This window comes from Corapipo altera, unplaced genomic scaffold (genome assembly GCF_003945725.1).
Source record: "Corapipo altera isolate COAL_440 unplaced genomic scaffold, ASM394572v1 114, whole genome shotgun sequence".
NCBI classification, from domain to species: Eukaryota; Metazoa; Chordata; class Aves; order Passeriformes; family Pipridae; genus Corapipo; species Corapipo altera.
In genome coordinates, this window is record NW_020885009.1 from 254,037 (window position 1) to 273,016 (window position 18,980).

The 18,980-nt window shown below is 37.1% G+C and overlaps 1 protein-coding gene across 2 annotated transcripts in view; it reads right to left on the bottom strand.

Moving 5' to 3' along the window:
* Positions 1-18,980, bottom strand: part of SHANK2 (SH3 and multiple ankyrin repeat domains 2) — a 324,085-nt gene that overhangs the window by 112,384 nt on the left and 192,721 nt on the right. For both annotated transcript variants that reach the window (XM_027667371.1, XM_027667372.1), the window contains 2 exons: positions 17,194-17,276; positions 15,457-15,581 (listed from right to left, as the gene is read on the bottom strand). In XM_027667371.1, coding sequence (XP_027523172.1) covers positions 15,457-15,581; positions 17,194-17,276 — 208 coding nt within the window. The remainder of the gene's footprint in view (positions 1-15,456; positions 15,582-17,193; positions 17,277-18,980) is intronic.

Consider the following 18,980-nt stretch of genomic DNA (forward strand, 5'->3'; position numbering starts at 1 on the left):
TGGGTTTTATTTCTTTCCCTTTTCAGCTGGGCCCACAAATTGCCACTTGATGATGGCAGCACTAAGCTGAGGAGGAAGGTGGGACCCTGCACCTCAGGACAGCAATAGACCAACAGGCCAGACCACAACTGACTAAAGGAAAATGCAAAATTGCACTACTCATCCTTAATTTTCAGTATGCTGAGGAAGAAGATATATCCCAAGGTCCTCCATAGTTACCACTACGACTAAGAACCCACTGAGGTTTTCATTTATAACATTCTCTTTCAACAGTGCTGCCTATTAAAGGTCCATCATCCTCCAGGTCTACTGACCTCTGGCAGACCTTCCTATTTCTGGTGCATTTGAAAGAAAAAAACATCTATTGTCAGATTTTATGCCTTTGGCTAGTTCTTTCTCAAGATCTATTCTGGTGAGCCATACTACAGTTTTAACTCTGCAGGGTTCAAAGTCTTTTCTCCTTTGTTCATATTTGCAATTTTGAAACAAGACTTCTTAATTCTAAATTAAGACATTTAGAAGCCATTTAACTACACTGTCTCTTCTGGTGGCTGCACTCCTAATAGATGAAAAAAAAAACAAAAACAAGAAAGAAAGGGAATAATGGACAGATAACTTTTGTTCTGTAAGGTGTTTCTAAGGCAGGCCAGCCTATATAGAAGGATGCTAAATTTCCAGTTTCGAAGCAAATAAAAATACTTGAACACCTAAAAAGTAATGTTTAGCTTAACTCAGAAGAAAGTTTTAATTTTGCAAATCAGATATTACTCGGAAATTGTATAATTTTTCACCCTTAATCTTACTGTAGCAAGGGTTTGTCTGCCATATGCAGTATTAATCCTTCTCTAGAGCCATCAACCTACATAAAGTGTATCCAGAAAGATCCTTGGGCATCAAACCATGACAATTTTTGAGAGCTCTCAGGAGCTGACCTATGTCTCTCACTAAACTGATGAAACAGGCATTTCTCTGTGAAAACAATTCTTTGCAGAAATATTTTATTGTTTTCTAGTTTCTTCACCACCCTTCTGTAGACCAGAGACCACTAAGTCCTCCTAAAACTGATGGCATGGAACAGCCAAGTTTCTTTTCAGACCAAGCAAACCAGTCCCCATTCAGGGAAATTTATCCAAAACACCACTGATGGAATTAGGATATTTTAGTGACAGACTGAGTCACAAATACACGATTCCCAACCGTTCATTTATTAGGTCATATAACAGTGAAAGAATTTGATCATAACATTATAACACAGCTGCTTTATTTCAGATGTGGAAGGAGTCCAAGTATTTGATAATTATGCTGCTTCAATTAGAGAGCTGGTGAAGTGGTATTGTTTGCTCCCAGGCAGGAAGCCCAGGGAAGCTCATTAACAAGCCTGAGGATGGGAAGGTCTGCTGAGCTGACACGAACCAGGCGATGGGACGTGGCAGCAAGTCAACAACAAGGACATTCCTCTCCTACACTGAACACACTTAACAGCAACTAAGTATAAAATCTACATCTTCAAGAGGTGGGGAAGGAAGTCACAAGAGGAGGAAGACTGTTGGATGTAATAATAGGGCACTTATCTAAGCAGAGAAGAGTAACAAAGTTGTCTGGGTCTATGTAGAGATCTCAAATAATCCTAGAATCATAGAATGGTTTGGGTTGTAAGGGACCTTAAGGATCATCGAGTTCCAGCCCCCCTGCCATGGGTGAGGACACCTTCCACTAGACCAGGTGGAATCTCTGATGAAGATTCTCATAAAAGTGACAAAGCTGATTAGCAGATCAGCAGTGTCAGTAAAATAAACATTTGTGATCTTCTGTTTATTTCCCTGGAAATTCAACCCCGTGTGCTTTTTTTTTTCTGTGTTGATTTCCCTGTATTAGAAAAGAACAGTTTATTCATCTATTATCTGCTCTGCCTTTATCAAAATAAAGTTGTCTTATCCCCAAGGCAGTGATGTGCCGTCAATAGTTTAATGAAGTTAATATACTCATAACTCAACCATTCCCAGCCACCAGCTCTCAGTACAGGATTAGTGTCCTCTGATGATCTGGAAATCACTCCATGCAGAAGTTAGGAAGCATTAGGTTTTGGCTCAGCCAAGTAAAAGCCTTACACTGTTGTATTATATTGCTACTGCAAACCTTTCACTTGTAGAAGACAGACAAGACTGGAGAAAGGTTGTCAGCATTAACCACTGTCGTTGCCATTCATGTTTGACCTTGGCAGGGAAGTAGAACACGGGAAAACAAAGAATCACACATTATCTCTTCAAACTGCTGGGAAAAAATGTCAGTAGGAGAATCATATCATCTTCCTTTTTTACCCTCTCACCTCCTGAGAAAGCTTATCCATATCCAGGTCTGTATTTAGGCTTCCTAAGATTCTTTCATTGATACATTTTGAGGGGCACAGAGGAGGAGAAGGGTGAGAAGGGGAGGCTCTGCTCCACAAAATCCTAATCATGGCTGGTTAAGATACAAAAGGGTTAATATTATTATTCCCCATCACTTGCATTAGTCAGAAAACTCCTGGCAGGCTGCCAGAGCTGACATAAAACATGAACAGCCTGAAGAGATGGATACATATGGTGGTTGAGGCAGCTCCATCCAGCTCATGCTACCACTGGTATTAGTAATGCTGAGGGAAAAGGGATCTATCTGGACCACATGTCTCTGGGAACCCCGAATGCCTGGAAAACGTGACAGCACTTCCAGGGAGTTGGAATATCATTTTGCAATACCTCTGAGTACTGTTGGGTTCTGAAGGTAATTTTAGGGATGAGCTAAGGTGCACCAATTTGGGTATCTCTGCTTGAACCACAGGGTTACCTCATAGCAACTGATAAAGGAGTCAGACAGTAACTGTGGCATTAACATTAAGGTGACAGGACATGGGAGGATATAAGGAGAGTGTGGAATCTGCAGATAACAATCAATGAAATACAATCAAAAATCCTTCAAAAGTGAGAAATTTAGAAAACCAAAATCATTTTTTAAAGATTGGTCAGGATTCCCAGATGCTAGGAAGTGCTGGATTTATGGCGTTTTCCACATACAAACAATAAGTCACAAGTGTTACTCACATATTTTACTGTTGATGATCTCTGAGTGATTCAGTGCCTTGATATAAAGCCATAAATCTGGCAACTTTCAAATGTTTAATTTTTCAAAACATGTCCTGCCATCGGGTTCCCACTGCTATTTATGTGGAAACACATGGACTGGATTTATCCAGCTCAACTTACATTCCTGGCTGAATTGTCTCCTAAGTATTTGTATCCCCAGCCTGAGACAATCAGACCTAACCCAGCTGTGGTTTGGAGTCATTAAGAAAGAAATCATATCTACAAAGCCATAATTTTAACTTCTGAATAAAAAATTACTATTTTATTTTGACTTGCATAATCTTTATTCCTTCTTTAAGTAAGTTGCTATGCATTTTCTACATTGCAAAGTAGGTTTAGTAAACACCACAATTTAAATTAGTTTCTCTAATTTTATGTCTAAGTATAACCTTCTTTCAACCAGTTCTAATATCCTAAAATCCCAACAGAGCCATTCAGTAAAGCTGTTAACTTGCAAATACAAAGCTGATCCTCAGATTGATATCTTGAAGTTTTATTCTGCATCACAAAATACCTCACAGTCTGTTAAACCACTGGATCAAAATGTCTCAGTACACTGATAGAAAAAAACAAATTGTAATCACTTTTTTCCAGTTTTCTTGTTTTCTCCCCATCTCTTTCAACTTTTGTGATTACATATATAAGAGTTTTCTTTCCTGATTTTTTTCCCTCATGAGCACAAGACTGACAAAAGAAAAGTATGCTGGAATTACATTTTATCTATTTTTGGTGTCTCTGCCTTTCTGAGAATTTGTCCACTACTTGGAGAATCTTACTTGAAATAAGTGTGAAATACTCCAAGCTTAACTTATCAAAGATGAGTAGAGGGCAGTAAGACATCACTGTAAACCTTGTAAATACAGATAATATACACTGAAAGCATCAAATAAAATCACACATTTCTTGTGCTAGAAACAGACAGGGCTTGTAGAGACCAGGAGGATCCTTTGGGATTTGTTTATTGAGCCTACCTTAAGTTTGCATAAACATATAAAACACACAAGTCTGTAGGTGATGTAGACTAAAAATCCCATTTTATATTTAAGATATGAAAGAGCAGACAGGCAGGAACTTTCCCATACCTACAGAGAAAGCTGAGATTTGAAGCTGGCTCCTCCAAGATCCAGCCTCCAGGAGAGCCCAGTGGGACAAGGCTTTATAAAATCATGTGTGAGAGAAGATAAACCTTCAAAGCATCTCACTCTGTTTGCAACAACTAGAAAACCATATGCAATTTTTCCACAATTACAGAGCAAACTTTGTTGTCAGAGACAGTTCTCTGTAAGCACAGGAGAGACCAGTAACCAAAGTGGATCAAAACTAATTAAAATAATAATTCAAAAGAGACATTTCTTCCAAAGATATTATTACAGAACAATAACTAAGTTGCTGTGCAGACATGGCATATTTTATTGAAGGCAGTATTTCTCTATTCAGAACCGTCTGGACTGGAAACCAAAATCAGAAGGAGGGGAAAAAAAGTTTTCTGATCTACAGAAAATGATGGAATTTAAATATTAGAAGGAAAAAAAACCCACAACCCAAAACCTAAGACCGAAAGCAAAAAAAGCAACAAACTACTGATATTTTTCCATTAAGACCTTTTGAGGACAAAAATGCCAGACAACTGTCAAACAAAATATGAGGAATTAGCCAATAATACAAACAGACTCAGTAAGTATGTCTGAAAAAAATTAAGCTTCCTACTGAGCCACTGCTCAGTGGCAACTCAAAACATGAACAGTTTGGCACCAGGTTTAGTACTGTTTATATTATATATTTCTCCCTATTGCCAGAGCCCAACAAAGACCAGATTTAACTAAAGACAATGATAAGATTTTAATGAAATGTTGAAAACCATGTATCTATGTTGTCCCTTCCTACACAGATTAATAACAAAAATGTTTAAAGAGGAAAGGTTTTATTTTCAACTATTATTTTTCTAAGATAATGACAGAAAATATCTCTGGATTTAACAATAGTGAAAAAAATCATGAACAGTTGAAGTACAAGTAAGCAAGAATTAGAAGTTTACTACCTGGATATTGCTAGTATCTTCCTTTATGTAGTTTTCTATACTTTTCTCCAGTGAATAAACAGCGTTTTCTAAAATGTGAATTTGCACAATCCTGCCAATTTGAAAGTTAATGCTTAGAATGGGATCATACATCTCCCAAAAACTGCCATTGTGTCACTGATCTGATGTTTATTGTGAATAACTGTGTTGAAAACTCCCTGGGTGGATAATTGCCTGGCAGCAGCATTTTTGCATAAGATCATCACTAAAAAAATTAGAAATAAATAGCTTTTACATCTTACTACATCAAAAGGTCCTTAGAAAAAAAATATGTAAATTGGATTGATGACATTCATTTGTACATTAAAAGCAGCAAAACAGAGAATAGAAAATGACTTGAAATATCAAATGTTTTTTAATATTCAGAGAGTCAAGCTGAAGCTTCACTACTAATCTGGCAATTAGACATGGGTTAGTATGCAAATGAAGGAGGAATTTCATTTATTAAAAGTTCCTCTGTAATGTCAGGAAGATGATAATATTCCTGTTTGAAAAATGTATTCTTCATGAGTTTTACAACAGTGTCATATATTGTGGTATTCACATTTTTATGTTCCAAACACTTCCTGTTAAACACAAGAATTTATTAACTAAACCCTGCAGAGATAGAAAAATCTGTCCATACAACCTTTCTATTCCGTGATAAACAACATTAACATTAATAGCATTAATAACATTCATCACATTAATCGATCCTAATCTATACAAAATGAATCTAGCTTTTGTTTTGCATCATTTGCTACCATACAGGACAAAGTCATATCTCTTTAACTTCAGAGCTGCCAAAGAGAAGCAATATTTTTAAATACTGAGGTTCTCACACCTTTACAGGTGGAACAAGACTCATCTAGAAAAAAAACGCTCAATCCAAACCTTCAGGAGACCCAACATGACATGTTCAAGCATCCAGTTTTGGGCCCACACCATAAGAAAAAAACACGAGGGACAGAACTCCGAACAGCACTTCTGAAAAGGTTTGCATGGGATACAGAGAGGAAACAAAAAAACTGCAGAAAAACGAGGAAGAACTGCAGAAAATGAGAAAAAAATGAAAAAAAAAAAAAAAAGAGAATTGGGAATAAATATCCCTAGTCTTTGAGTCTTGGATAATAGGTGCCTACATATTTTCCAGTTCTGAAGAAAACCACTTTGTTAGGTGTATACTTGCTTTCTATTAAAGATCTCAAAACTATTCTAAAAATGCACAGGGAATAATGGGAGCCAAATAGCAAAACACATCTTCTATTCAATTCCCAATCTATGTGCTTTTGTCCAAGCCAGCTCCATAATAGCTACTGTCAATAAAGCATATTTATATACAAAAATAACAAGAAACTTCAAGAAAATAATTACAATAAATGTTTTGTTGGTCATTTGAAAAGAGTTCTCTCTTTAATTTAGCAGTGAAAGTGAGTCATAATCACCTTCAGTGTAAATAAATACACCAAATGCAGTTAACAACTTACAAGTCTGTCAACAATGACTGTTGCCCCTCATAAATCTACCTAACACTGAAAAGCCAAGCTACAGGTTGAGTCCATTCTAAAAAAAATTTTGAAGAACAGTTTTGAAAGAAAGAATGGCAATAAAAATACCAGGGAAGTTCACATTGTGAAATAAGAAAGGATTATTGGACTTTACTGCTTATATTTCTTTTAAATAAAATACAACATCATTAAGGCAGGACTTTGGTATCTGACTCATAAACCCAGCTTTGGGGAGTACAAAGCCTGAGCTTCGCACATTTCCTCACCTATTTCAGCAAGGTTACAACTGTAAATAAACTCTTCCATGACTTTTTTTTTTATGTACTTACACACTTTTAAATTTTCTCTTCATCAACAAATAAAGACACATTATCTACTTTTATGCTATCACCCTGTTTACCTAATCTTGAAAAACTCCATTAAATCTTCCATGGCCAATTTCCAGCGCTCTGATCAACAAAACCTTCAGAGACCTTAAAGTTCAACCCCATCCAGACCCCAAAACAGAAAAGGTGCCACTTTGCCATGAAGACCATACAGGAGTTCCTGTTTTGAAAACTGACATGAAAAACTCTCACCAAGAACAAATATTTTTGTAACAAGTGAATAATTTTGTACCACGAGATGAGGCGAACTAGAAATCTGGTTCCCCGAGTTATTGCCAGAACGTATGAAGCAAAATGAAATAGTAACAAAGGATTATTATTCTCCATTGTTAATATACAAGAGTCTCTGCAAAGATTCATATCAGTGTCACATTAGGATATAAAATGTTATTTCTGATCTAATTGATTTGAAGTATATTTCAATTTGCTTATTAGATAAATTGTATGAGTGCCACAGTCACAAGCCACAGGGAATGCTTTGTAGAGGAACAAAACAAGGCAGGGATTCCTTGGGAAGTCTTCTGCCATGACCTTCTCCCTCACCTCCTGCATAGTTGCACCACAATTTTTGGAGAAGCACAGCAGCTCTGGGTGGGATGATCACCCATTTATTGGGATCAACCTCCAACACTGAACATTCCCATGTATCACCATCAGCAAGCTTTTCATGACATCATTTGTCAAACTATATTGCCTTGTATGTTCATGTTTGGATCACTTATATTTTCTCCCATAGAATACAGACGCTTATATTATTCATACATACTTTAAAGTGTAAGGTCCCAAATTAAACTGAGAGGCAGGGCAGAAGTCTGTGATTTTTTTCTTATATCTACAGTCAGAGAAGGAGGAGAAAAGGAACAGGGAAGGAAGCCTTCTCCTGCTTTTTAAAGGATTTTTAATTAATGGATTAAATCTGAACCCGCTCTTCTATAGAGGACACATGCTAGAAACTGAATACAAAAGAAATAATTAATTGAATGCAGAGCTTCTGCTAGATCAGATCCAAAAGTTCAGAATTTCCTTAAGTCAAGTGTTTCTGCAGCTCCTGTCACCCACACGAAAGCAGTGGGGAGCCTGTTCTGTGTACTAAAATAAAGTGATTTATTTAACCCCTCTAAAACACTGAAAAGAGCTTAGGAACCTCATTCCACAGAATAGGTTAAAAGATTATGATTTTCAGGAAAACTTATGAAGAAAACTAAATGAATACACTACATGTCAAGTTATAGAGTTTTCATTTGCTTTTCTGCATGGGGAGATGATAGCAAATATATATTTGCCTGGTTAGGGATCATGAGTGAAGCTATTTCTTCAGAAAACCTGAATTTTTGGGTGGGGAGGAACAGGTAGGAAGAGAGGAGAACTTTACTGCTCATGAAGCATGTGATTATCAGATGTTAATCATCTTCCTTTTAACCTCTGCACAGACTTGTGGTTCATGAAATACAATCAGCAGGTGAACTGAGCATTTCAGCACCACACAACTTGTCAGTCTCAGAATAAGAGAAAGAAAACTGTCAATAAATAAATAAATAAATAAACCATCATATACCTCATTGGAATATTTCTCCTGCTAAGATGCTTGCACCTACTCAAAAAAAAAAGGGGGCAAAAAGAAAGAAAAGAAAAATGCCAGGTTTATAGATCAGTTCTGCTGCAGTCTTCAACAACAGGAATTTGTCACCTCATTCTCCACCATTTAAAACAATTCATCTGCTTTCCTTCACCTCCAGTTTTGCAATTAAAAGAAATTGCATTTTCTCCTCTAAAATACCAGGCACAAGCACTGTTTTTCATATAGCTCCATTCCAGCAACCAGGTTTCCATAGTATCAAGAGGCTAAAAAAAGCAAACAGGCTTCAGAGAAATTAATTTTAATCTAATGTCTCCTGGTAATCGTCAAACCATACTGCAAAAAGGCAGTTATTTATTTGGGATGTTAGTTTTAATACCTAATCTCAACACCTAAGTGCTAAAAATTGAAGAGATGGATTATTCTTGTATTACTTGAACAGAGGACTGAGAGGGAAGGCTGTGCTTTCTGTGAAACACTGGATGGCCAAGATGGTTGGATGCCACTGGATGGCTTCTAGGTGGCCAAGAACTGGCTATTTATACTAAGCAGCTTATCCAAATATAAGCGTTTGTATATCTTCATACAAATTTGCTATTTTTGGAGGGTTTTGTAGCAGGAAGTCAGGGAAATAGTGGTTTTCATATTCACTACAAGTCAGAAAACTCCCTATGGATAGCTCCACACTCCACACACAGTCCCAGGAGCTTTGGCAGAATCCCTCAGAATAGAAAGGCTAGGAAATTCTCTTAAAATGCTGTGGTATTTAGGTCCAAATGCCTTAAAACTGAAAACAGAGAACTGAATGGGCACAGCTAATTCTGACTGTTGCTGTCATTATCAACATAATTCCTTCCAAATCCTCCTCTCAAAGAAGCACAAAAATCAGTTCTCAGTTTCAGTTACTTGTTAAGTTTCTGGGAATCAGATAAATATCACTATTTTCTCTTGCACCTTGGGACACAAGCCCAATATACACCTCATATAGAATCAAGGCTAATGATTGCTAGTTTTGCTCACAGCCTGGAAAGCAAAGTGTTTTAGTTTTTGTCTTCTCTTCAGTCTTATTTTCAAACACGTTATTTGCTTTTGCGTGAATAACTGAGCTCTTCTAAGAAGCAAATTATTTTTTTCTACCCATTTCCATCTCTGTTGAAAAGGTAACAGTCTTATTAATGTATTTTTAGAATAAAGCAGGATTTGTTCATCCTTTTTATGATCACACTGAGCACATTTGGAATACCATCACTTCCCACAGGTTAGAGGCAGCATGTAAGGAACAGAGAAAAAGAACAATCAAAAATAATTATGTGTAGTGTTTTTGTAAAGATCCAAAGGCCCAACAATTTCATTCAGCTGCCACCATCCACTAAAAACATAAATTAGGAAAAAAAACTCAAACAAACTCAAACTTTCACTCACTAAGTGGAAAGAAAAGCAAAGAAAGCAAAATACTTCTCCATCAAGTGAAAAATTAATCCACTTTGTCAAACTGTGCAGATACATCAAACTTTTCAACACTTGTACCACAGCTGCTCTTTTTCCAAGGCCCCACTGTCGCAACTCTCTAGTACATCTGCAGTTACACTTAAGCAGAAGAATTCCAAAAGCAAAACAGGAAGAAAGTTTTCTTCAGACTCTGACAGCCTTCATTTGAAGAAGTATCAGGGGTTTGCTTGTGCTTAATAAACATCATTTGCAGATGACACCAAGAGGATGAGGAGTTAACAGAAACAAGCTTTTTCCTCTAATGGTTGGTTAAATCAAACTATGTGTCAATTAAATATACAGATTTAAAAATAACAGTGGCCAGAATAGGTGTGTATATAATATGTATAAAATCCTAGAATGGTTTGGGTTGGAAGGGACCTTGAAGACCATCCAGTTCCAACCCCCTTATGGGCAGGGACTCATATATATAAATCTATATATATATGCTCAAACACTGCAGCACTACTGCAGCTTTGGTAAATGTCTCCTCATTAAAAAGATGCAAGAATCCTGTTTGTCTAGCTGAACCAAAACCTGGACTAGATGCTGTCTAGGAACAGAACAGCTCCGAGGCTGGCTGTTCTCCTGCCAAAGGGGAGGCTCTCTGCATGGGCAGGAGCAGCAGCCAAGTTGGCAGCAAAAAATCCCTAATGCAAGACAGGACCTTACTCTTCTTGTCCATCAAAAGGCCTAAGTGTGAGAGGCAAACACAGTACGGGAATATGTAAGAATAATGTTGGGTTTGCTCTATTCCTCCTAGTGTTGACTAGGGAGGCTCTTCCTAAGTCCTGCCTGGAGCTGGGATCCACACTTCCAGGAGGTTATGAGCAAACTTTCAGTTGCAATGTGATAATCTCTGTTATTAAAAAGACACCAACAAAGCCCCCCTTTATTTCCAAGTGAGAAAAAAATTCATGGTCCCCATGAGGGTGAAAAAAGAAATAATTTAGATTTCTATCTGGTGGTAGAAGCCAGCAAAGTTCACACTAGAAATAAGAGAAAACTCAGCCACTGGTTAATTACTGAAGACTATCGAGGATGGGAAGGTTTCTCTGTTGCTAAAAGGATTTACATCAGAAACACATGGCTTTGTAAAACCACTAATTCACCAAGACACTGAATACGAATGTAAGGCATAACAATGCTCTGCTTGCCAAAAATATTCATAATTGCTACAGTCTAAGTTGCAACAATAAAGTTAAAAGTTTGCTTTCCAGATCAGATTTGAAGTTTGCATAAAGAGCTGGAATAAAACAAACACATGACCTACTGCTAAATATTAAAATTACTTGTGTGTGTAAATTGTTAAAATATTTCAGATATTTTAAATGTCTCCCTAAATGTTTATTGCTCTTTTTTACATATAGTCAGAGGATAGATATCTTTAATACAATGATAAAATAATGCTGTCTGCAATAAAATGGCTATTTTTCACCTATCACTACTTGAAGAAAAGTTTGTACTAGGAAATTGTATAAGCTCTTGAGGTTAAAAAAATACAGGCAGTTATATTACTTTGCATGTTTTACTATAAGTACCAACCGAAGAGTTCTGCAGCAAATGATGAAATTTCTTCTATTACCGTCTCTGGTTTTGATCTTCAAATTAAACCTTGAATTTTGCCTTTTGATTTCTTAAATGAATAATTCACCAGTTTTGTCTAGTTTACATTTTAATTGGAATGTAAATAAGCAGCCATGCTATTCCAAAGACAATAACATTTCCATTTATCTGGAAAACTAGGAGATTTTATGGCACAATAATGCAAATTTCAATGCCTCATTTAGAGAAGAAAAGCGTTATTCTGGTAAAATATTGCAGAATTAACTGTGCTTTCTGAGTTGTTTGTATGAGATATGCTCATGAAATAAAAACACATATCAAATCATGCAACACCTGCAAAACAGCTGCACATTCATGAGTACAACAACAGCAAATAGTTAATAACCCACTGGGTTTTAATTTAGAAAGACGGTCTACATCCTACCACACTAAACCCCCCCCCAAAACTATTCTTGAGTTAAAAGAGGTCTTCCAGTTTAATGGATTTCTTTATTCAAAGAGAGTTAGCTTGTGTATGTCAGCAAAGCAAATCTCCAAAGAAAACACACCCCCAACTTAGAGAATTCCTGAAGTCATGTTTCAAGGCAGAACTCTCTGAACATTTACAAACCTGAACAGGAGCAGTGTAGAAATGCAGTCACTGATGAACTATCAATGAGTTACAAAGGCTTTGGAATTAATGATAGTTGTAGGTTTTTAAATCCCTTTCTAATGGAAACTTATTAGGTTGGATAGCACTTGCTCTAATACGTTGCTTTACTTTTATTTGTCTTTTTAATTTGGCAGATATCAAGATTCAAGAAAACATCAACTAAAATAGTGAAAAATTACAAATAGGGTTATAACAGCCAAATCACAACCATCCTCTTTTTCTGATTGTTTATCAAAGCTAAGAAAAAAGTGACATGGATTGGTATCCATTGCTCATGAAAATCCATATCTAATGACAGTTGTCTCTACCTCAGTCTTTCAGCTCTAAAAGTAGTCATGCACTTTTCCAGTCCATTTGATCTGTGCTCATCCAGGAAAGCGACTACATGCTTCACAATTTTTATCACAAAATCATGACTGGGTTTCAAGGAAAGAGAAAAAACATATACAGTCAAAAATTTCCATGAAGACTCTATGAACACTGTTTCCAAAGGCAAGTGCAACATTAATGTCTGAAGTCTCATGCTAAAATTAATTGTACAGGTTGGACAGATCAGTATTAAAGTATTTAATACAGAAAACCTATAAACTTGATAAAAATTCAGTCATAGGATATCATTCCAGCCTTGTTCCAACTAATACCTACTCCATTTACCTTTTCTTCCTTTTCTGTATAGATCTTTTATTTGTTCTGCTCAACATGCATCAACTCCCACACTGAACTATCACTATGCTTCGTAGCTGATTTTGAAGTTTTACTCCCTTCAGAAGATTCCAGACCAGAACTACACATGAAGAAATGATGCCTTGTCTTCTCCTACCCTCCTGATCTCTCCTGCTTCCAAAGAAAGGATTTATCTTCCTGTCAAACCTGCCTTTCCAGAGTGAGGCTCCTCTTATCTCCATGACCCCAAGCCACTGAACCTCCTCAAGCAGGAGTGAAACATCTGCTCTCCCTCACATTTTGCCCCCTGCCAAAGTGGACTCTCCCTTCTCTGAAACCTGTTACTTGCTGCAAGTGTTATAAATGGGACTAATTAGGATCCTAGTTGCCCATTAACTCTTTTGTTATCCATGTGACATTTATGATGAATGCATTATATTACTTACAAATGGCTGAGTTGGCACTCACACATGGCAGCATAAACTTTAGAGTCAGGGGAGAAATCATTTAGCACTAAGATAGACTAACTGCACCATGTAAATTGAAATCTTCTGGGTTCAACATAAGAAATAAAGGAGTTTGGCATTCCTAGAAGTGCACGTGGACCAGTCACTTATACTTCAGCATCAATATCTTTTGCATCACTGTAAATACCTTCAAAGATGGCTTTGTCTCACAGCCAGTACCATGCACTGCACGTTGTCGTAAAATAGAAAAAAATCCTGCCTTTCTCCAACACAAAAGTCTTCTGCAACAGCAAAGTTGTAGTTTCTCAGGATTAGCATTTCCTCATAATAAGTTGCAAAATTCAGACGGGAATAACCCCGATGAACATAAATTACACAGAAATGGGTTTTATTTGCATGTAATAATGGTTTCTTTTGGAATTAATTACAGATATGCTGGAGTATGGATTAACGTCCTGATTCAGCAATGGATGTGCATGTTTAACTGCTCTTCTACGCTAAGGTTAGGAGTAAATTGTCTAGACAATTAATTATCGTTCTTCCCTCATTTGCCAAAAAAGCAGTAAAGCTTTGTGCAGAACGAGTTCTTGCATCCCTTCAGAGATCTTAAAAAAATCCATAGGCATAGCTGTCATTCTGTAATGCTCTCCATTAAATTGCACATTATTCACCATCAAATCTGTCTGTGAAATCTGCCAATAGAGACTACGCATGCTTCCTAAAAGCCTAACAAGAAATCAACTTCTAAAAATAAAGCCCTGTTTAAAAAGCCCCACCTAACATCAATAATGATAGTATTGAAAGGATCCTTGCCTAGAGAACACAACAGTACAATTTTTAAGCTGGTCTTTAATGGTTTGCTAAATGCTTATTCTTAAGTAAACAAACAGTAAGGGAAATGTACTTTGAAGGTAGAGATAAAAAAGCACATCTATTTACTTTAGGAGCCTGCAAAACCAGTTCTTTCATTGCTCCACTGCGAAGAAGTGTGCAACTATTTAAATTCAATCACCATGGGATTTCAAGGCCCACAACAATAAAAAGAAATCTGCATATTATACCCTCTCCCCAATGGAAAGAGTGGCTCTGCAGAAATAAATGTAGCACCAGTAAATACTTTCCCAATATAGATATGTGATGGAAGGAGGAAGCATAAAATAAAACTAAATCAATAGATCTTACAGACAAGACTCGATCAATCCATCCCAAAAGATCTATTTTCAGTACCCAGTTGAACAGAATCATAGCATCCCTTGGCTGGTCATGAAAAGGTTGTGGAGGGGAAGAGGAAGAAAATCCCAAATCATTATTTTGATGCAAACTGCCCAGTAACACACAAAAGGAGAACCAACTATTTAACCAAAACCTAAAATACTGACCAAAAATCCTCCAAAATATCAAATGTGGAGGTACTGTTGGTATGAATGGAGTATTTAAATATACTCCTTTTTTTAAGGCAATTTATACTGCAATAACATCCACTGCTTCTTTTCTGTATTTACAGTGCACTGTTAGAACAATTCAATTTCAAGTCAAAGTAATTTGCTTTATTCTCCATGGTTACTAAACAGCACTAGACCTCAGATATTTCTGATTGCAGAAAAAGTCACTAATTTTGGTTACTCTCTAAAAATACTTAGAAGAAAACAGAACTGATAGCCTACATTAAATATTGAAATGAATCTAAATATCTTAATTAAAAGAATAAACCCTCCCAAATATCTCTGAGTGTATTCCCAAAGAACAAAAAGAACAAGCAGAAAATTCCCAGCCAAGCTGACCATTGCTCTCTGTAACTGCTTTCCTAAATGCTGCATGAGGTTTTTAAATAGATCAAGTGAAGCACATTACTAGTGTTAGTCCATAGAACTTCCTGCTCAGAAGCATCAGACACTTTTTCCAAAGTCAGTTCTGCAGTGGGAACATCCCTATTTCCCCAACAGAACACTGAGAATCAAATTTCAGGATCTCCTACCTCGATCAAAAAGTCTCCAGTTCTCAGGCCAGCTTGCCATGCTACTCCCCCTTCATCCACAGATTCCAAGTACTGCAAAGCAGGAAAGGCTGGAGTTGGGGTGAATTCTTCAATTGGTGTGTCAGCTTTAAAAATAAATACCACATTAAAAAAAGAAAGTTATGGAGTGCTTGCAAATACCACTTGACTACAGGCCTATTATTGGCCATTCAAATTTAGGGTTAAAAAATGGTGGGTGCCGAAAGTAAGAGGATCCCAGAGGAGATCAGGATGTGGGGACAGAGTGAAATCTCTCTGCAATAGCAATCCACAGGTCTTCAATTCAGAGGGGAAAACACACGCTTCTTTACTGACTCAAACCAGATCAAGGTGTATGAGGGGCAATAGCTGGATCCTGAGTATTACAGGATATTCAGTATTAGTTCAAGTAACCCTTTTGTGCACCTGGTAAAATGCTTGGAACTCTGGCAACATCCAACTAGAAACGAATTATGTACTGTAGCCAGAGGAGAGCTCCTGGCCCAACTGGAGGAGGTGATGGGTGGGGTGGGAAAGGATGTCAAAGATTAAACAGAATTATTCCTTCTCCACATAGATGTGTGTAACAAAGAAGAGACAAAAATAAATCACTTTTTAGGAAAAGAAGCACAGCTGGCCCTGTAACAACTCTCCCTCTCCCTGTGTCACGTACACAGACAAGCAGGAAAGTCCCTGGGTCTTTCACCTGAGGTGCCTTCCCTGCTCCAGAGAAAATCTGGGGAGAATTGCTGGGCTTACTCAGAGGGAGTAACCTCTGCTCAAACCACAGATAACTCCCACCAGTGCTCAGGGAAAAGGTCGTGCTGTTGCCTTTCCTATTTACAACTCTACAAATTTTATTTAGCTAAGCCTAGAAAAGCTTTTACAACCCTGAAAATCTATAATGGCCCTGCTTTAGGGGTGGGGAACAGGGAGAGCAGAAACCATGTCCCAAGAATGAACACATGGAACAATTTTCATGCTCAAGCAAGGCAAGGGAGAACCCATGTAAAATGAGGGGGAGCAAGAGATGGGACATACCATCATACATATCTCTTTTAAATACAAAAGGAGCAAACTGCACTGAAAGTTAAAAAGCAGAGCATTAAATAGAATGCCTTTTTTAACTCTTAAGAATGCCATTATTATAGATTTTAGGCTACAGGAAAGTACCATGCAGTTTAACATATGAACAGCTTTAAAAATGAGCACACTACAGGCCATGCAACATACGTGCAGCTTCTGAAGATATAAAAAAAAAAATCACATTTTCATACTAAAACTGCACCAATGTCACCTTGCAGAAGATCCACACCTAATTTAAAGAAAACATCACTCTCTTGTCTATTCCTACTCACAGACCTATTTAAATAGACTGACATATGAAATAAAGAAGCAGGTTTTATAAGGAAAGCAGGTTTCCCACAGTTAGGTAAACTGCATGACAAAACAGGTTAATGACAAAATATCACATACAGCAGCACAATAAAAATACAAAACTTTCTCTCCCCTCAAACGATTATACCGTGTTTCTCCTATGTAAAAATGCAAACTGCTTCAAACAGAAGCCACTAAAATCCATCTGAGTAGTATAGCATACAGAGAATCCTGTTGTCTAGCAACCAAGTGCACCAAGAATAATTCCTGCTTATATTCCAAGATGTATAAATTTTTTCATGCCACTGCACATCACACACACACACACACAGAATCACATACCTTTTGCCCCTCTGAGCACAAATCCAAATCCTTCATTGTCTTTTTTCTGCAGGACCACTGCCTTTTCTTCTATTATGCAGTCACTGTAGAGAGAATTCCGAGGATAGCGACCATTATTACATCCCTTCATCACCACTGTAGTAGCTGCTCCTCCAGTGTGCAGGTTCATCATCATCACAGCCCGTTAATCAAATAATATTGCAGTAACCGAGCATGGGAAAATACAGAACAAATAGCAGCGAGGGGAAGACAAAGACCGAGCTTGATGATAAAAGAGAACATGACAAAGCAACTTAAAAGGAATAAAAAAGGCAGAGAGGAAAAAGAAAGAAGAAGAAATCATGCATGGTGGTTTGTGTTCTATATGAATGACTGGATGAACATGTGATCATGTAATCTGTGGGCTAGCTAGGACTCTAAAAGGAAAAAAAGTAAGTGAACTGAATGACAGTATCATTAATAAACTCCTCAATCGTGGATGTACCAGATGCATCTTCTAGTGAAGCCAAAATGAAACCAACCAGAAGAAAAATGAGGCAGCATTTTAAATTTAAAGATAATAAATTATGATTTTCTATTAGCTAACTAAAAGGCACAAATATATTCTGAAAGCTATGCCTTGCATCAAAAGCCCTTTTTCAATCCTATTGAATGTTGCATGCTGCAAGAATCCCACATGATCATCTGACAGCCTACAATGCTAACAACGTGCAGCTGCCTTGGCGTCATCAAGCACAAATTTCCACAGCATCAAGAATCTGCATAATTTGAAATAGTAACAAGGCATGCACAAGCAGGAAAAACACATTTCTAAGGAATATTTCCTCTCCTCTGATAAACAATTAATATCATAAAACAAGGAGATGGTGTAAAGGACTATTTATGTAAGCAGTGTTCCCTTAAAGAGAAAGTAGCCTTAGGAATCTTGCTGTCATTGGTTGAGATAAAAGTAGATGGTAGATGGAGAAAATGCATAAAATACACATTAAAATGGGACCTTTCAGATACAGTGAATGATCTGTAAAAGCCCTACATTAGTACCTTTCATTAAATAAGAGGTTACTAAAAATAATCTCCAAGCAAAAAAGGCAGAAAAAAAATTTTGAAAGCTCTTTTATGATTATAAAATCATTGCACAGCACAAGTTGCATGACATTTTTAGCAATAAAGGCAGTGTCAGGGGTTAAGTTCATGGACTGTTAGCACTGCAAGCCATGCTGCTTTAAAATACCTACAGAACGATTTCAGGTACAAAGAAGTATGAGCAAGTTTTCTTTTCTTAATTTTTTACCACCCAACTCCTGCTACCACTGGTCTCATACAGAATCCCGTCTCTAAAGCAGATCATGCAACAAAAGACCAGATCTGCTTCAGAGCCATTAATAATCCCAGATGGGAGGAGGAAACTAAATAAAGAAAAATTGGTGTGACCTTTTTATTTAAAGCTCTGAACAAAGAGAAGGATGATATCAGGACACCAATGGACAGCCTCCAAACTCCAGATTTTTCATGTGTCATAGACTATTGTTTTGGTGACTTTCCAACTCTGAGGGACGAAATTTCGCACTACTGCTAAAGCAATGATGTAAGTATGGCTTCCAGATCACAGAACCTTTAACACCACACAAGAATTAAAACTACCACAATGGTGACTTTGTGAGCAAGAGATGATCTCCATAAGTACCAACAGCTCTTGCACACTGTCTCTCAACCTACTATTATTTACTGTATCATTGAGACATTACCTTTTCTAACAATGAATACCCCTGCTATGGAAAGGATATAAC